Source organism: Dendrobates tinctorius, unplaced genomic scaffold (assembly GCF_039654945.1).
Source record: "Dendrobates tinctorius isolate UK_male_01 unplaced genomic scaffold, ASM3965494v1 ptg000070l, whole genome shotgun sequence".
NCBI classification, from domain to species: domain Eukaryota; kingdom Metazoa; phylum Chordata; class Amphibia; order Anura; family Dendrobatidae; genus Dendrobates; species Dendrobates tinctorius.
This window is the reverse complement of record NW_027361738.1, coordinates 42,070,917-42,091,039: the sequence shown is the minus strand read 5'-3', so window position 1 is coordinate 42,091,039 and position 20,123 is coordinate 42,070,917. Positions and strand designations below refer to the sequence as shown.

Genomic DNA, 20,123 nt, shown 5'->3' with positions numbered 1-20,123 from the left:
ACTATGAATTAACACATGTGGAATTATATAATTAACAAAAAGTGTGAAACAACTGAAAATATGTCTTATATTCTAGGTTCTTCAAGTAGCCACCTAAGCAGCTAAGTAAAGAAAAACAAGTGGCCATCATTACTTTAAGAAATGAAGGTCAGTCAGTCTGAAAAATTGGGAAAACTTTGAAAGTGTCCCCAAGTGCAGTGGCAAAAACCATCAAGCGCTACAAAGAATCTGGCACACATGAGGACCGCCCCAGGAAAGGAAGACCAAGAGTCACCTCTGCAGCAGAGAAGTTCATCTGAGTCACCAGCCTGAGAAATCGCAGGTTAACAGCAGCTCAGATTAGAGACCAGGTCAATGCCACATAGAGTTCTAGCAGCAGACACATCTCTACAACAACTGTTAAGAGGAGACTTTGTGCAGCAGGCCTTCATGGTAAAATAGCTGCTAGGAAACCACTGCTAAGGGCAGGCAACAAGCAGAAGAGACTTGTTTGGGCTAAAGAACACAAGGAATGGACATTAGACCAGTGGAAATCTGTGCTTTGGTCTGATGAGTCTAGATTTGAAATCTTTGGTTCCAACCACCGTGTTTTTGTGCGACGCAGAAAAGGTGAACGGATGGACTCTACATGCCTGGTTCCCACCATGAAGCATGGAGGAGGTGTGTTGGTGTGGGGGTGCTTTGCTGGTGACACTGTTGGGGATTTATTCAAAATTGAAGGCATACTGAACCAGCATGGCTACCACAGCATCTTGCAGCGGCATGCTATTCCATCCGGTTTGCGTTTAGTTGGACCATCATTTATTTTTCAACAGGACAATGACCCCAAACACACCTCCAGGCTGTGTAAGGGCTATTTGACCAAGAAGGAGAGTGATGGGGTGCTACGCCAGATGACCTGGCCTCCACAGTCACCAGACCTGAACCTAATGAACTTCTGGAGTGAGTTAGCTGCACTGAAAGTAATGGGGCCGAATAATATTGCACGTACCACATTTCAGTTTTTGAATTTGCACAAAAATGTAAAATAACCAATAAATTTCGTTCAACTTCACAATTGTGTCCCACTTGTTGTTGATTCTTCACCAAAAATTTACATTTGGTATCTTTATGTTTGAAGCATATGTGGGAAAAGGTTGAAAAGTTCCAAGGGGCCGAATACTTTCGAAAAGGCACTGTGTATATATATATATATATATATATATATATATATACACACACACACAAACACACACACAGTGTGAGCCCCACATAGCCTCCTATATACATACAAATATCCAATACAGTTGGAAAAAAAAAAAACTCACCTCGCTCTCATTCCACCGATGCTCTGCTCCTGTTTATCGAGTCTCCACAGCAGCACGATGAAATGACGCCATCGTGTCTGGTGTCTCACACTCTGATTATCCTCCACCAATGTATTCACTGCTGTCTGCACCCTGAGCATGCAGATAACGGTGACAGCGGGTGGTGGGTAGACCGCAGGCGGGGGAGGGAATGGTGCAGCCTGTGAGCCACCATTTCAACCCTTCGGTAGGTCAGTCAACAGTGGAATTATAACTGTATTTTTTATTACTTTAATGAACAGAAATGCACAATACAAAGTGTAATAGTTTTATGGTTGAAAGAAGACCCATGTCCAATCTATAAACAACTGTCGCTTTCTGTCCCACTACTCAGCACCAGGGTGAATTATTTTCTATCAATAAAAAACAGCATTAAAATTTCAAGATCTTTGTGTGAGTGCGGTTGATTCTTCACAGTTTATTGCTTGGACTTTCCAGTTCAACCTGCAATCCCTGACTAGGCCGACTGCACACCAAATCTCACTACATATAAGCTAACCTCCACAGCATTACCCTGGTCATGTCTGGAACTTACCTTTTCATAGAAGCTCATTGATCCCTCATAAATCCATGTTGATGTTGGCTTATGGGGTTATTTTTATTCATATATTCCAGGATAGCTTTTCTTAGAAAACCCGCAAAGCTCTTGCCCACATTAGAGGCTTAACTTACCGGCGAATAAATTCACGGTTTGGTTTTCACTTCTTTTGGAATATTAGCACGAGATTTGCTCAGCAGCGGTCCCCTGTAATAGGCCCTATCATTATTAAATCCTTGAATATCAGAAATATTATTCTATTATGGATCTTGTAGATGGGAATACCCCTTTAATTCTTGCAGTATTTGGGGGTGTATGCCATCCAGGCCTGGTGATTTGTCTATTTTAGTGTTTTTGAGTTGGCACTATACTTTCTGTTAAGCAGGTGACATTTAATGGATAATTTATGGACCTTGTCATTTGTGGTGGGATGTTCCTGTAGAGAAGACAACGTTTAATATATCAGCTTTTCCCTAATCCTCTCTTCCACCTCATTTCCCAGATTATTTTTGAGGGCACCAACCCTATCGTTTTTGTGTTTATGTAGCTGAGGAATATTTTTGGATTGCTCTTACAATGAGCCTCTCTGTCTCAATTTTTGATACCTTGATTTTTTTTTTTATATATATAATTTTTTTCGCTCTACTGTATATTTCAAGGTTTTATTCACAATGTAGTCTTATGATAATGGACACCTATATTTATTAATTTGTGCCAATATGACTAATTGTTAAATGTGCCCGATTTTGCATATACCGCCCCCCAAGAATCTAGCTTTAGCAGATAAGAATAGGACCATCTATTCAGCTCTGCCTGACTGGACGCACCGAGAGGCAGGTAGAGATGTAAAAATGCACAATGGTGCAAGAATTGATCTAAGCTTGCGAGCGCTGCCCTCCTGGTAACTGTTGAATCTTGTATCGCTGCGTAATTTCTCGTGTTGTCTGTACATGTCCCTCTGAATTGTAAAGTGCTGCAGTAGATCTAGAAAGATTATTAATAAGTAAACTTTATGTTGTGCTTAATCTATATATTATTGACAATAAGCATGCATTTGCTGTGATTTGTGAAAAATAATGCAATTGTGGGAATAACCCTTTCATGCCTCATCAATAGCCTTTTGCTTTAGTTCTCGAAACAATCTCCGTTTGTCATTTATCGTGTCAATTTAAACTATTTAGCCAGTGTTTTTTTTTTGTCATTTCTAACTTGCTTATTCCCATACGGTACATATTTTGCACAGAATCTATCCAGGATGTTTATAAAAGTGTCCTTTTATTTTTAAAGGGAACCTGTCAACAGGTTTTCCCAATAGAAACTAAAGCCACCATCTTTAATGCCTCTTTTACCGCTGTCTAGAACGTTATGTAGAAGTCCTCAACCCACTCTGGATATAAAAAAAAAAAATCTTTCAAACCTTTCTGTACCGCTTCTTAAACTGCTGTAAAAGGGGCTGTAAAAGTGGTGGCTTTAGTTGATATTGGGAAGATATTGGGAAGTTCCCTTTAAGGACTTTGACCCGGCTTACGGTAATAAAAACATATTTTAGCCGATAGAAATGATCCTTCTTGAAGATCAATGTCTTTGTAGCCCCTCTACTATACATCTTAAAGGAAGTCAGAATGACTGTTTAAACCAAGTACAGGTGCTGGGTGCTTCACGGCGCGGCCAAGCCTTTATATACACCTTCCCACCTGCTTGGTTTCCATCCATCTTCACCCTTCTCTGGTCTATGAAGCCAGAGCAGTCAATCAAAGAAGAAGAGTGGGTGGAGATCGAGGAGAAAACAAGAGGGTGGAAGGTGTGTTTAACGACCGCGCCATGAAGCACCGAACGCCGCGACCTAGTTTGAACAGTCATTCTGTGCTGACCCTTTAAATGCTGCCCTGTATGACAAAAATTTATTAAAAAAAAAAAACAGAGGTCAACTGAGAAGGGTTTTCATCTATAATTACATTGTTGAGCTACGAGTCACCGGCTCATCTGTAGGACCTGGCGGTGGCCCCTGAACATTGTGAGGATGCTGCGGTGTTCTTCTTCAAATGTTGATTACATCTGGATGATATGGGAGCGGATGACTGTGTGGATCTCACATTGGTGACTTATACCAAGGATAAGACCAACATGATAGTAGTGGAAGACCCCTTTGGGATTTAGGCTTAGGTTACATGATGACTTGAGACCATGCAAGATAAAATCACAATGTCCCATTGCCACAATCACGAGCAATGATACTAAAAAAAAAAGGTTGCAACGCGGCTGACACCGCAATCTTTCCAAGTGAACGTGGAGGAGAATGCCTTCCTTTATTAGTACAGAATTAACAAAGGCTGACCGAGCAGATTTTTGAGTCTGAAATAATATTTAATAGATGTTACCATATATTCTCCTCCATAGCCATGACAGTGGACGGTACTACATGACAAAAAAAAAAAAATCTGATTAAAAAAAATATCTGTACAGTAATGAGAATGAAGCAAAGAATTTTTTGTATATTCACAACTTTATCTTAGTCATCATGATGTACATTGTACAGAATCACTTAAAATCCATAGTCCAACCTCTCCATAGGGGTCTTTTTTAAAAGAAAGAAAAAATACTAGAGACGACACTTGATGAATACCAACCAAAGGGGCAGGCAGTGGAGGAAACACACTGGAGACAGTTTGTATTCTTGTCCCGATTCTGATGCAAGTTGGATTGGCTAGAAGGCGCGTCACTCCATGGTATCAATGGCGGAGGCGTCTTTATTCTGGATGATCCGGACACTGTTTTATGCCTTTGTGGTTCCAGTCTGCTGGATGTCTAGACATAGCACCAGCTTCTGGAGGTTTTCTTTTAATCCAAACAGCACTAAGCCAAGTGATCATCTTTGGTTAATGTTTGCAGACTGGTCACATTATTAAATAGTGCTTTTATTTCTGGAAAACTGTTCTCAATCAAAACAGCCATTATTTTTGTATTTTCACTTAAGGAAAGTCGATGGCAAATTCCAAATCTACTACTGATTTAATAAAGCCAGGATTCCTGAAACATCTCCATTTCATGGGGAATTATTTATTTAGGCACCAGTTTTTAATCCTGCATTGGACATTTAGGCTCAACTCAGCTCAATTCAAAGCCAGCAGCACATTCAATAGCGTAAAGCAGTTTGCTCCTCATAAGGTTCTCATCATAAAACTCGGGAAGCTTGAGAAGGTTCATGCAGGTGCTTGCAGTGGGAAGTCGCTCGAGATCCAACCCTCCGTTATGGATGCAGAAGGCAGGATACAGTTCCTAGAAGAGAGGAGAGAAGATTGTGAGTTCAAACAACTACAACAATTCCCACTACTTGATAAATGGCGGATATAATTCTATCTAGTCCCAAAGGCTAGCAGTCATTCTATTTTGTCCCAATCACAAAAAGCAATGGTGACTTAACCGCTGTGCCACCGCAAGCAGGTGACGAATAATTGATATGAATGACACTATTAGTGATGAGTAGAGATGGGCGAACCTGAACAGCAAAGTTCGGAGTCCGTACCGAACACCTACTGTTCGGGCACAGATTTCACCAGGAAGTCTGTGTTACTGTTCGGGTTCGGCCTACGAACATTGAGTGTTTATCGACAGCGCGGCAAACACTGCTTCTGATCGGCAGTAAAATCATTACCGCAGGTCAGAGAGCTGCGATTCCCACAATGTCAAATGAGAGCGTGAGCGCTCAGCTGTGATCAGAGGTAAATATTTTACCTCCGGTCACTGGCGTCAGCTGATGGGACTGCTGCTCCCATCAGCCTACACCTGCGCCGCTAATAACTGCGAGAGCAGGCCGTGGCCGATGGAAGTATGTTACATCCACAATCCCAATCTATGAACACCAATAATGATGACACCTGCAAAGACAAATAACATGCCCTTCAAATATCCAACAAAACATGCTAATATATATTCCCAAATGCACTAATTTGATTGTCACACATGGTCCTTATATATGTAGGGTATATATTTTTTTCTTGCTTCTTTATTGTTAGAATATTGCTGATGACATGTGAAAATATCCATTTCGTGTTTTTTTGGTGCCATATTACTACTTGCGTATATTGCATTTCAGATTTGATTATATTGAATGTGGTTGTTTGATGGGCGAGGTTCTTTTTAGCCTTATTGTGGGCTAGTATGTACTTTTTTTTGTCATTCTTGACTTTCTAAATGTTTTTAAAACCTTTTCTTTTTGCTGTGTGTTTCAATAAAAACATTATTTATTTATGGTGACCCCTGTGTTCATAGCATGCTTCTTGTTTGACTATATATCTCGACATGCTGCAGGTTGATCCCGTATATCCGGTGGTGCCCTCTTTTACATTTTCCCTAAAATGTGGTATGAACATATAAATTACATTCGCAACCCTGAGCGGAGTATTCATCATATGATAACACCCACAATTTCCAAAAGGAATTTTACCCAAGATGTACATGACAAATACATGTGGTATCAATTCCTTTTGGAAACTGTGGGTTACTAGCAGAATTTATATGTTCATACCTTTCCCTATTTATTTATGTGGTCTCATATAACGGGTAATTCATATACCGTATATACTCGAGTATAAGCCGACCCGAGTATAAGCTGACCCCCCCTAATTTTGCCACAAAAAACTGGGAAAACTTAATGATTCGTGTATAAGCCGAGGGTGCACAGTGAGTGGCCTCAGTTATCTGCAGTGTGTGGCCCCAGTTATGATGCACAGTGAGTGGCCCCAGATAATGCTGCACAGTGAGTGGCCCCAGATAATGCTGCACAGTGAGTGGCCCCAGTTATCATGCACAGTGAGTGGCCCCAGTTATGATGCACAGTGAGTGGCCCCAGTTATCTGCACAGTGAGTGGCCCCAGTTATGATGCACAGTGAGTGGCCCCAGTTATCTGCACAGTGAGTGGCCCCAGTTATAATGCACAGTGAGTGGCCCCAGTTATCATGCACAGTGAGTGGCCCCAGTTATGATGCACAGTGAGTGGCCCCAGTTATCATGCACAGTGAGTGGCCCCAGTTATCATGCACAGTGAGTGGCCCCAGTTATGATGCACAGTGAGTGGCCCCAGTTATCTGCACAGTGAGTGGCCCCAGTTATGATGCACAGTGAGTGGCCCCAGTTATCATGCACAGTGAGTGGCCCCAGTTATGATGCACAGTGAGTGGCCCCAGTTATCTGCACAGTGAGTGGCCCCAGTTATAATGCACAGTGAGTGGCCCCAGTTATCATGCACAGTGAGTGGCCCCAGTTATGATGCACAGTGAGTGGCCCCAGTTATCATGCACAGTGAGTGGCCCCAGTTATCATGCACAGTGAGTGGCCCCAGTTATGATGCACAGTGAGTGGCCCCAGTTATCTGCACAGTGAGTGGCCCCAGTTATGATGCACAGTGAGCGGCCCCAGTTATCATGCACAGTGAGTGGCCCCAGTTATCATGCACAGTGAGTGGCCCCAGTTATGATGCACAGTGAGTGGCCCCAGTTATCTGCACAGTGAGTGGCCCCAGTTATGATGCACAGTGAGTGGCCCCAGTTATCTGCACAGTGAGTGGCCCCAGTTATAATGCACAGTGAGTGGCCCCAGTTATCATGCACAGTGAGTGGCCCCAGTTATGATGCACAGTGAGTGGCCCCAGTTATCATGCACAGTGAGTGGCCCCAGTTATCATGCACAGTGAGTGGCCCCAGTTATGATGCACAGTGAGTGGCCCCAGTTATCTGCACAGTGAGTGGCCCCAGTTATGATGCACAGTGAGCGGCCCCAGTTATCATGCACAGTGAGCGGCCCCAGTTATCATGCACAGTGAGTGGCCCCAGTTATCATGCACAGTGAGTGGCCCCATCAAGTTGCTGCTGCCGTTGCCTCCCTTAAAAAAAACCAAAAAAAATAAAACCTGTATACTCACCTCCGTCGCTGCCCCCTGCTCATCAGCGTTGCACTCTGCAGTGACTGTGCAGGCAGAGAGCGATAGCGCTCTCTGACCTGAATGTCACTGCAGAGGACGCAAGACAGCAGAGCGCAGGGACAGGTGAATATGCCTCCCAACCCCCCCTTCATACTCACCGGGTCCTGGCGCTTGTCTCTGCAGCTCCCCAGCTTCTTCCATGTTGTCGGCGCTGCTCTCTTCCTGGTTCAGCGGTCACGTGGTACCCGCTCATTAAATATGCGCATATTTAATGAGCGGGTACCATTTGACAGCTGAAGCAGGAAGAGAGCAGCGCCGACAACATGGAACAAGCAGGGGAGCTGCAGAGAAGGGTGAGTATGATCTGACACCCCCGCTCCCCCTCCCCCGCCGATCCCCCCCGGTATATGACTCGTGTATAAGCCGAGAGGGGGACTTTCAGCCCATAAAAATGGGCTGAAAATCTCGGCTTATACACGAGTATATACGGTATTTATATTTTCATTTGCAATTTTCAATCAGCTGTATGTTATTTACATTTTGTTACTATATTTTGTGTTAATCCTATTACTGGTTCAGTTGTACGTTTTCTTATTTGCTATTCTCATGGTGCAGAACCATATATACCCTACCAGTCCTATAATGCTGGGTACATACCATATTTACTATGGTTTAAATGACCAACTTACATTTACAATTATTAATCTCTATGTACTTGGACTGATTGCTAATATTGGAGTATCCTCAAAAGAAAGCAGACACCCCCTCCAAACTTTTAGAAACAGAATGGAATAATAACAGTCAGATTTTTGAAAATGAAATTTTATTATCGTTTGAACAAATTCATGTGAGGTTTGGAGTTTCTTTTAGAGAATTTTATAGATCTCTGCAGCTGAGACACGCCATAATGTATCAATTCCCGTTTCCTAGAAGGAGAATATCTAAATACCCATTGATAGGAATATTATCAACTCAGGGACCTACGGGGATGATTTCCTCTCTCTACACCTTTTTATTGAACTCTAAGGCTGTGTGCACACGCTGCGGATTCCGCTGCGTTTCCGCAGCGGTTTTGGCCGCTGCGGACACGCAGCAGTTTTAGCTGCGGTGTACAGTACCATTCATTTGAATGGGAAAAAAAAAACGCTGTGCCGACGCTGCGGAAAAAACCGCGCGGATTTGCTGCGGTTTTGAATCCGCAGAAAGAATTGCATGTCAATTCTTTCTGCGGAAACCGCTGCGGGTTCCTATCTCCACCATTGTGGAGATAGTGAATCCGCAGGACCAAACCGCAGGCAAAACCGCAGATAATCCGCAGGTCTTTGGACCTGCGGATTATCTGCGGTTTTTGCAAAATCCGTGCGGATTAATCCGCAGCGGATTCCGCAGCGTGTGCACGTACCCTAAGATTGCATCCACTCAGCTCGGGGTAGAAAGTAAATGGTGCCGCTTGATACCTTCTATCACTGATGAGCAGTGGAATGACGCCCTAGAGGCACATACGATGGTGTCACCAGCTGCAAACAACAAATTAATCCAATTGTATATCCTTCACCAGTCGTATTTGACCCCAAGCAGACTTTATAAATTCGGTAGAAGGGCAACGGATGAATGCCATAGATGGCGGATTTTTGGCACCTTATCTGGAGCTGTGGTAGCATACGCGGGTATTGGAGTGATGCCATGTATACGTTGGAACGAATATTGGGAATACCGATTGAATGCACTCCTGAATTGTGTCTCCTGGGTGTTGTGGATGAAGAGAAGTGGGTTCATTAAGACAGAATACTTCTTCGAGAGGTTTTATTTATGGCTAGGAAGGCAGTGGTGTTGAGATGGATGGGAGGGAGATCCCCTTTGATTAATTAATGGAAGAAATTGGTAAATGACATAATTCCTTACGAGAACATATTATATAAAAACAGAAAATGTCCCCAAAAGTTCCATAGGATTTGGGAAAGGTGGTGTGACTCCCCTTTGACACATTTGGCTCCTAATGATATGGTCTCTTCGATTTCGAGATATGGCCTGTGATGTGTGTTGCTTCTGGACCATGCAAGCTTTGATTTATGTGAATTTTAGAAAATGTATTTTCTATAACCTGACCTGAAACGAGCGCATGGATCCTAAATAGACCCTGTAAGCTCTGACTCTATATTGTAATGTTCCATGCTTGATTTACTATATCCTTCAATAAAGAGAATAAAAAAAAAAAAAAAAAAAAAAGCAGACACCCCCCAAAAGAAGCACACTCAGCAGATCCGAAACAGTGAAGAGTTGGCGAATGAATAAGCTCCCACACAAGAATCTGCATCTCCGTCAGTTCCCCCTGACCGTGGATGGCTCCCCCTGGTGACCGGAAGTAGTATCACTTGTGGGATCAGAGTGTGATACTGGTACTTGATCTGTGTATGAGAGTGGCAATGCAGCTGGAACGGAGAAATACCTGACAGCGACGCGCGTCTCCGTGTGAGAGCCCAGCCACCATTGGCACTTGCCAATTGTAATTGTTTGGGGTCTGGTGAGTGTTATTCTTTTGGGGCTGTCTCCTTTCTTTGATGAAGTGTCCTGCTGTATTTAACTGTTGTATGTGCCTGGACACTTTCTTATTGCACCACAACTAGGGCTTACTTTTGGAGTAGGGCTTATATTTTAAGCTTACTCCAAAACAGCTGAAAAATCATGCTAGGGCTTATTTTCAGGGTAATTCTAATTTTTGTGGGAACACAATATTAAAGAGCGAGGTAGTAACAAAAAGAAATCCGATAAATCCGGATTATATCTTTCTGGAAAACATCTTAGGTATACATTCTTATGAGTTAAGGTATTGGTAAAAGTCATCTGGAAGACCGCTACCTTTACATACTGATTTCTTTATATTTTTGGCTGCTGCCTCCCACATTCTACAAGGAATTTCACGCCCACTGATTGCAATTTATTTATTACCCATCCCTTATACAGCACCAACATATTCCACAGCACTATTAAGAGATTGTCACTGTTCACATTAGTCCCTGTCCCCAATGGGGCTGATAATCTTTTGTTTTCAATTTTAGACAGTCACATGCAGACATACACACAACTTTAATAAAAAGCCAATGTAACCCCTTAGGCCTCTTTCACACATCAGGTTTTCGCCGTCAGGCGCGATCCGGCGCTTTTGACAGAAACCGGATCCGGCGAAATGCAATGCCGGATCCGGTTTCCCCCCCATTGACTTGCATTTGCGCCGGATCGCGCCGGATGGCCATGCGTTTCATCCGGTTTTCGCCGGATCCGGCAATGTGTCGCGATCCGGCGTCTGGAAAAAACGTCTACTGTAACGTTTTTTGTCTCCGGCGAAAAAGCCGGACACACCGGATCCGGCGCGTCCGGCTTTTTCACACAATGAAAGCCTATGAGCGCCGCAATGCGCCGGATCCGGTTTTTTGGTCTGAGCATGCTCAGTAGCTCTGCCCACAGGAGATATATAAAAGCAAGACAATGGGACCCTCAGCCACACCCAACATGCCACCCAAGCCAAGAACCAGGAGCAGGAGAAGGCAGCAGACATCTGCAGCAGCAGCACCATCAGCACCACCCCAAATGGAGCAGCAAATGGAACATGCTGAGGAGGGGAGTCCAGCAGCAGATGAGAGACGGTAATTATCAAATCCCCCATTCCTCCAAACTAGGGCCATGGAATATCAAGATATTCATTGGCCCTTTGTTTCTCTTTATTCAACAGCCGCCAAAGAGATGCAGCAGCAGCAGCAGAAATGGCATCACTGGCAGCAGCAACAGCAGCAGCAATACCCACAGCCATGGAGTCTGGCCATCAACAGGACAGCACATCTTCTTCTGGGAGCCCTCCCTCGCATCGTCAGCGTTTGACGGTAAGTTTTTATTTCCAAAATCCATCATCTCTGTAATATATGTCTATTCATTGACTTTTATTTCAAAACAGGAATCACAAGATGAAGAGGAGCTCCCAGAAGAAGAAGGAAGGGGTGGACAGACACCTGGAGTGGGCTCACAATTGGTAAGTTTTTTGCATCAAACGCAGAAACACAACATCACACTACACACAACACATAGAAAACAATGTTCTGCAGACCACACACAGCAAACAAATGCCTACATCCAAAGACATAACATTTTTTGTTTTCTTCTCTAGTCTTCCCAATCTGGTGCTCGGCCAAGAGGTCCTCGCAGTGCCTCCCAGGGTCGTCGGCGACAGCAACGCGGCGGTCACCAGCGTGTAAGTATAAATATTTTTGCTTTGTTTTTTTGCACTTTTTATTTCATTTCTTTTGTGGAGGCTAATTATGTTATTTTTGTCTTTTTCTTTAACAGCCTTCACAGCGTGCTCCCGACTCTGACGGTGAGGATGGAGGGATTGATGTGGACCGCCTCATCGATCTCGTCAGAGAAAGGGAGCCGCTCTGGAATATGGCTGACCGCCGCCACGCTGACCTGATCGTTACCCGACGACTCTGGGAGGAAATCTGTTCTCTCCTTGTGGGCCGCTGGGAGGACCTCGAAGCTCGGGCCCAGATTAAAGAGCGTAAGTATATACAGTACCGGTTGCTTGATGTAAACCAGTGTTTCCCGAACTCCAGTCCTCGTGGTCCCCACGGATCATGTGTTCAGGATTTCTATTTACTATGGAAATCCTGAAAACATGACCCCTGGGGACCATGAGGACTGGAGTTTGTGAAACACTGATGTTGTATACTAACCACTCCTTTCTCGTTTCAGGGAACAGAATTGTGAATCGGTGGCGGTCTGTGAGGGATCGTTTCAAGAAGGAGTTCAATAAAGAGATGCGGGCCCCGAGTGGATCTGGAGGACGCAGGAGCAAGTACAAGTACGCACAAGCCCTGTCGTTCCTCCGGGAAACAATGCTCACCAGAAGGTAAATATTACACACCACATGTGAAAAAAATGTTAGATGTAACTTTTTTTTTTTCAGCCAGGGCCATACCATGTCAGTATTTTAATTGTTTTTTTTTCTCTTTATTACACAGCACGGTGAGCAGCACTCGGGAGCCTGCACGATTGGACCCTTCTGAGGCGATCCCTGAGGAGACCGGCACCGAGGGACACTTCGACCGCCCCGGTACATCTGCACCTTCCCAGCCTTCCCACACATTCGACCCATCTGTCCCATCCACCAGCACAGGAGCATCGTGGCCGCCTACATTACATGAAGCTGCTGGTGAGGAGATCGCTTTCCCTTTACCCCACCCTTCTGCCCCTGCCACCTCTAGTACACCTGCGGGTACTGGGCGGCAGCGGCAGAGGGGTCAGGAAAAGAGTTATGCGCAAGAGTTCTTGCATCTGAATGCATCTTTCCAGAACTGTCTCAAAGTCTTGTCAGAGCAAATCTCCGCAGGCTTTCAGCAGATCAACTCCAGCATTCTGGAGGTGAAGACACTTCTGCAAACCATGCATTCAGAAGCAAGATCTTCGCCAAACCACACCTTTTTCAGGTCTGTTGTGGAGCGCATGGCAACACTATCTCCTACCCAGCAGATGCATGTAATGCATTCGTGCCATGGTGCTCTACAGCAGGTTACCTCCCAACCTCCACCTCCCACCACTGTAGTTCCTCCACCTGCACCCCCTCCAGCCACTTTCCATCCTCCCCCTCCTATTACATCTGCACCCCCTCCAGCCACTTTCCATCCTCCCCCTCCTATTACATCTGCACCCCCTCCAGCCACTTTCCATCCTCCCCCTCCTATTACATACCAGCAACCTCACCAGTACCAGCAACCTCCCCAGTACCAGACATCTCCCCACTTCCAGCAACCTGCCCCGTACCAAACTCCTTCCCCGTACCAAACTCCTTCCCCGTACCAAACTCCTTCCCCATACAACTTTCCATCAACATCATCTGCTCCTACAGTCCCTGCCCAACCCTCCACTCCACCGCCCACCACCTCTTCTGCCTCCCACATGTCCACCCATTCTGTAGCTTTTTCCACACCTTCACCTCTAACTGTTCCTTCCCCACCACGATCCCAGTCCTCTCTCCACACACCCAGTGTCGAAGTGTCCCGCAGCCCCTCCAGCAGTATTTCCACCCCACACTACACAGATTTGTAATGTGTGTTTTTTGTAATAAAAATGCCCATTGGGTTTAAAACCTTTATTAAAAAAGTTTTTTGCACTTTAAAAACATTTTACAAAAAAAAAAAAAATTTAAATAAAAGTTAAATTATCGTTTCACAATGGTTGTCTGTCATTTCTTTCTGCGGCGAAGTATGTTTTAAAAAAAGGTTAAATACAGGGTATTTCAAAGGTAAAAAGGTATTCAAAACCAGGTATATAACTGTGGGTAAATTTTAGCTTTTTGCCACAGTTGTGTTCCTGGTTGTGTTTGAAGCAAAGTATTTCACCTAAAAAGTTGTGTTTATTGTTGGTGATTTCCTAACAATGTACACAACTTTTGTTAAAAGGTGAAATACTTTGCATAAAACACAACCAGGTACACACCTGTGGCCTAAAGGTAAAAATAGTAAGACCATGACAAGATAGCCAACTTTGGTTGGCAAAGGTATATACTGTTGGTCCAGAAGGTACACAAGTTTAGGGCACAAATCTTTCACACTCTGTCATCCCAGTGTACTCTGCCTTGAGGTGACATAAAGTATAGTGGAAAATTGTCCCTGAAACCGTCACAGAACTTCTAGTGGTAATATTTCCAATGACAACATCCATCTTCGCCAGTAACTTGCTCTTCTCTCCAACCTGCACTTTCTTCTCTACGACCTGTCAAAGAAGGGCTGTAGGAACATGCTATATCTAGTTTTCCAGTAGCCAATCCCGTTCGGAAGGCCACAAGGGTCAATTTTAAAAACCGGATCCGGCGTAATCCGTCGAAAAACGGATAGAAAAATGGATGAACCGGATGAGACGGATCCGGTTTTGTCTGTCAAGAACAAGACGGATCCGGCAGAAAACCGGATCCGGCACTTCAGGTTTTACAAAACATTTGCCGGATCCGGCATTCCGGCACGACGCCGGATCGCGCCTGACGCCGAAAACCTGATGTGTGAAAGTAGCCTTAGTATATTTTTAGAGTGTGGGACGAAATCAGAGAACTAGAACTGGGAAGAGACATATATAACCACGGAGAGAACATATAAACGCCATGCAGCTTTTGTCTTTGGTCAGATTGTGACCCAGAACCCTAGTAATGTCAATACAATCACTGGAGTAATATTTCAGTGTAACAGATAGAAGGATTATTAACCAAGGGTCTAAACTCTTTCAATGATGGGCTGTGCCCTTACTTAAGGGGAACCTGACAGTAGATTCATGTGGTAGCAAGAATTAGACCTCGGCAGCCATGTATGCTGGCTGAACGGCTGCGGTCTTCCACGAAAACCATATTTACTAACACAAGGTCAGAATATTAATGCACAATTCTAAGGGCGCAGTCAGACGGCCATAGCGGGATCGGAACGCAATGCTCAGACTGGCTGGTGGCTCTCCTGACCCGAGCGTGACAATTTCATATATATCTATGCAGCTGTCGGTTCAGGAGAGCCGCCAGCCAGTCCGTACGCAGCGTTCCAATCTCACCCTGATTTATACAACAGTCTGACAGCGCCCTAATAGTATTGGCATCACTAATAGGCTATAAGCCACTATGCACTACACTTATCTGTGTGACTGGCGCCCTATAGAAGACTTACATGTGTTCCTTTTATAATATTGGGCACCCACCTTCTCCGTGAAAGGCAGGCATGTGAATGGTTGTTTCTTCAGTATGCCTCCACCCTTGTCATGGGGGCTGCTGCATCCTACAGTGCATTCATATTATGCTTTGGTGTTGATAAATATGGCTGCATTTTTTTTACTATATTTTATGGCATTTTTGGTGAGTTGTTCATTAAAGAATACTTTAAAAAGTCGGTCGTGAACGATGTGTCTCACATGATTGGTGTGTACAGTGCCAGATCTTTCAGTCCAGAGTCGCAGGGCTGGGAGAAGCCGCTGCTTCTTGGACCACTCATCTGAGAGGCACAGTTCCTGGCCAGCTTTTTAAAGTACGTTTTCTCTGTAGCACATCAACATTTCAGCATAAAACATAACGCGGTTGCAATAACGCAACCATGGTCTGATAGGCACGGTCTGTGGTTGGGGCAGCACGAATATACTGCCAGGTTCCCTTCATACTATGGGAATGGAGGGGTGACTTTCAGGATGGGGAGTGGATGAGAAATCGTGGGACTATGCTTCCATATCTGCTCTTCTTAGATATCAAAGTCTACAGAGTTACTTATAAGAGTAAGATAATTCCAATACTTCACACTGATTTTCTGTTACCGGCAGTCCAATCTCCCCATTATAAAGCGTTATTTAGTATAATATTAAGCCTTTGTAACTTTCACATAAAGACAATGTTTCCATGAAGTTATTAACACAGAAGAAGGCAACCATTTTAATACATCCCACTGCCAAATTGCTGCGTTTCGGGACCATCTCTACATAGGTTATTGGCTTTTTCCACTTTCAAGGTTCAGTAATGTAGCAGGATGGAGTGCTACCGTAAAACGAGTGGCTGGCCAGAGTGAGAACTGCATAATGAAACCCATTACAAGCGGGAGACAACAGTTCACCAGTGGAGAGAAACCATTTATTATTTTGACCTGACTGGGAACGTCGCGATCTTACTCACTCGAATACAAATGTAGGCTTTTTTTCTGTATCTACGGCAACCTAATTTATTAAAGTTATTAAGCTTTAATTAGTTTTAGAAAATGCTATCTTGTAACATTTAATCTGGCTCCAAATGGGCTCTTAATTTGTTAATGGTGTAACCTTGTGATATCCAGAGTCTACAAACATTAAATAATGTCGGAGATTTGTCAGGGATGCGGCTCGCTATAGCCTTAAAGTAGTGACTACTGCCAGCCGAGTAATACTTAATATTCATTTACCGAAGGGCTGAACATAAGTGGCTTACTGTAAGGCGGAGGTTTTTTAACAATAAAGCTCATGATTGAGAACATTTGGTGAAAACTTAAGACGTTATGATTTTAATATGTTTTAATGCCATTTACACATCCGATCGCATTTGCCCACCTTACACTTTGCCTTCAGACTTGTAAGGGGTCTCAGTAGCCAGACCCTCAGCAATTACACTGGTCTAATAGGCATGACATTAGGAGAACTGTGATCATTCTCATTGCAGCTGTCATGAATTTTAACCAGGACTAGTCGGCGACATGAACGACTTCTCTCTGGTGATCATGTATGGAATGGTACAGTGTGTCCTACTTTACTGCTACAGAGCTGGTCTCTGCTGCCAGATCAGGTGACTGGTAGCAGAGACCAGCTTTAGTAGCAGAGAAGCAGAACACACAATGTACTTTCCATCAATCATCGCTAACAACTGTTCCTATATACCAGGGGTGCACAACCTGCGGCCCTTGATACCATTTTGTGTGGCCCGCAACCACATAGATACAAAAATTCTTGTCTGACAGTTTAAAGGAGTGGTCTGTATTCCAAAGTAATTTTTCATCTTAAATCTCTATTTAGTGCCGTAATCTAAACTATTCTCTAATATTCTTGAACTAAAAATTCACTATCCTTCCCTAACTACACTAACTGCTTTTCTATTATTTTTTGTCATTTCTTCTAGTGCATGCTGGTATACTCAAATGAAGCGTCATCAGGGTGCAGAGACTGCGGGCATTGCAGAAGCCCCTAATTACTCCCCTAATCAAAGCATCATCAGGGAGACTAGTTTCACAGGCTGGGCTAGTCCCTGCACGGTGTTGCTCTATTGGCGACACAGGTCATCAGTAACGAGAAGGCACCAGGGCGCATAGTTAGCATACCTAGCGTGCAGAGACCAGTGACATCTTTTACAGGAGTGGCACTGGTCTCTACATGACGGGTATTCTGACAACGCGCTTTGTTGCCGGCTCGTGACTGCTAATCTGAGCCGACAACAGAGCGCGCACTTTCATTGTGCACATTATGCAGAGACTAGCCCAGCACCTGAAACTAACCTCACTGATGACACTTCGTTTCAGGCATGAGGCAGGGGCTGTGGCAATGGCAACAGCCTTTGCCCCCTGATGATGCGTAGTTTCAGCATTCGAGCGTGCACTGGGATTCTCAAATGACACATCATCAAAAAGCAAGTGAAAAAATAGAAAAGCTGTTAGGTAGTGTAGTTAGGGAAGGACAGGGGATTTTTAATTCAAGACAATTAGAAAATAATTTAGATTATGGCACTAAATAGATAGGGATTTAGGACAAAAATTAAGTAGGACTTTGAACCACTTCTTTAACTATTTGTGAGTAGCCACATATAAAGAGGAGAACGGACTGGCAAGTACTAGTGGTGCACTGTGGATACCTCTTACATCAGGAGAAAAACAAGTCATAAAGGACGAAGCAAATTGGACATTGTAGTTTGGAAGTTGTGAAACATTTGGCAGTGAACACAAAACCCATAAGCTCTTGTAGAAAGCCATGTGCATGCATGTCCTCTTCCTCATTAGGGTATGTTCTCAGTTTCCTGAGAACTATTTAGAAGAGGATTTTACTATAAAATCCATCTTCAAAAAAGAAATTGCTTCAAATACTCCTATTGATTTTAATTTGCAAAATAACATGAAAAACTGAATGTGTGCACTACGGGACCTTTTTCCCATCTAAATAAATTGAAGTATTTGAAGCGTTTTTTATGTGGATTTAGGAGCAGAATCTATTCATAATTATTTGTGTAACAACTCTGTGAATGTGTGCTGATCGGTGGAGGTAGGAGTGCTGCAAGTAGAATATGCAGATAATAGATATTTATAGCATATAGTTTCTAGATTCCATAAATATCATGGAAGGTAATGCCCCTTTAATGGATAAAAAAATGCTGTGCACCCGTGCTATATACAGACTGAAGACCACGTAGGATGTTTTTTTTTTCTGTAAGACAACTGCGACTTGAGGCTCCAAGCATGAATGTCTCAATGCAAAGCCTTCAGTGGGGTTGTGCTCGTCTTACATAAAACTGATGAAAGTGGAGCACAGTCTCACTACCTGTGGGTTAACAACTATATTAGACTTTTATTTGGATTTCCAGTACGATTTCCAGTACTGCTTTTATTCTTGCAGAACTTTCCTGGTTCTAAGATGACGTACAATGACTTTTAACTATGATTCCTAATGGGATTTTTCCAGGAGTCTGTTACAGGATTTCACAATACAAATTACATACATCAATAAATAGATCTCTTAGACTTGATGTACTTTAAAAATACATGTCAGAATGGCCCTACAATCCTTTGAAAATGTAAACTCATTGTACATCCATGTAGCCTGATTGACAGCTCCTCAGTGTCGATCCTTCCTGCTGCTGCTAAATCTCTACCCACCTAGCCTCACTAACAGCTCCTCAGTGTCCATCCTCCCTGCTGCTGCTAAATCTCCAGCCACCTAGCCTCACTAACAGCTCCTCAGTGTCGATCCTCCCTGATGCTGCTAAATCTCTACCCACCTAGCCTCACTAACAGCTCCTCAGTGTCCATCCTCTCTGCTGCTAAATCTCTACCCACCTAGCCTCACTAACAGCTCCTCAGTGTCGATCCTCCCTGCTGCTGCTAAATCTCTACCCACCTAGCCTCACTAACAGCTCCTCAGTGTCCATCCTCTCTGCTGCTAAATCTCCACCCACCTAGCCTGACTGACAGCTGCTCAGTGTCCATCCTCCCTGCTGCTGCTAAATCTCCACCCAACTAGCCTCACTAACAGCTCCTCAGTGTTTATCCTCTCTGCTGCTAAATCTCCACCCACCTAGCCTGACTTACAGCTCCTCAGTGTCCATCCTCTCTGCTGCTAAATCTCCACCCACCTAGCCTAACAGCTCCTCAATGTCCATCCTCCCAGCTGTTAAATCTCCACCCACCTAGCCTAACAGCTCTTCAGAGAGCATACTCCCTGCTGCTGCTAAATCTCCATCCATCAAGCCTGACAGACAGCTTCTCAGTGTCCAACCTCTCTGCTGCTAAATCTCCACCCACCTAGCCTGACTGACAGCTGCTCAGTGTCCATCCTCCCTGCTGCTGCTAAATCTCCACCCAACTAGCCTCACTAACAGCTCCTCAGTGTTTATCCTCTCTGCTGCTAAATCTCCACCCACCTAGCCTGACTTACAGCTCCTCAGTATCCATCCTCTCTGCTGCTAAATCTCCACCCACCTAGCCTAACAGCTCCTCAATGTCCATCCTCCCAGCTGTTAAATCTCCACCCACCTAGCCTAACAGCTCTTCAGAGAGCATACTCCCTGCTGCTGCTAAATCTCCATCCATCAAG

General features: G+C 44.1%; 1 protein-coding gene across 3 annotated transcripts in view; it reads right to left on the bottom strand.

Moving 5' to 3' along the window:
- Positions 1-4,874: 4,874 nt before the first annotated feature.
- Positions 4,875-20,123, bottom strand: part of UBE3C (ubiquitin protein ligase E3C) — a 191,556-nt gene continuing 176,307 nt past the window's right edge. For all 3 annotated transcript variants that reach the window (XM_073581600.1, XM_073581602.1, XM_073581601.1), the window contains exon 24: positions 4,875-5,160. In XM_073581600.1, the coding sequence (XP_073437701.1) occupies positions 4,990-5,160 (171 nt within the window). In that variant the 3' untranslated portion in view covers positions 4,875-4,989. The remainder of the gene's footprint in view (positions 5,161-20,123) is intronic.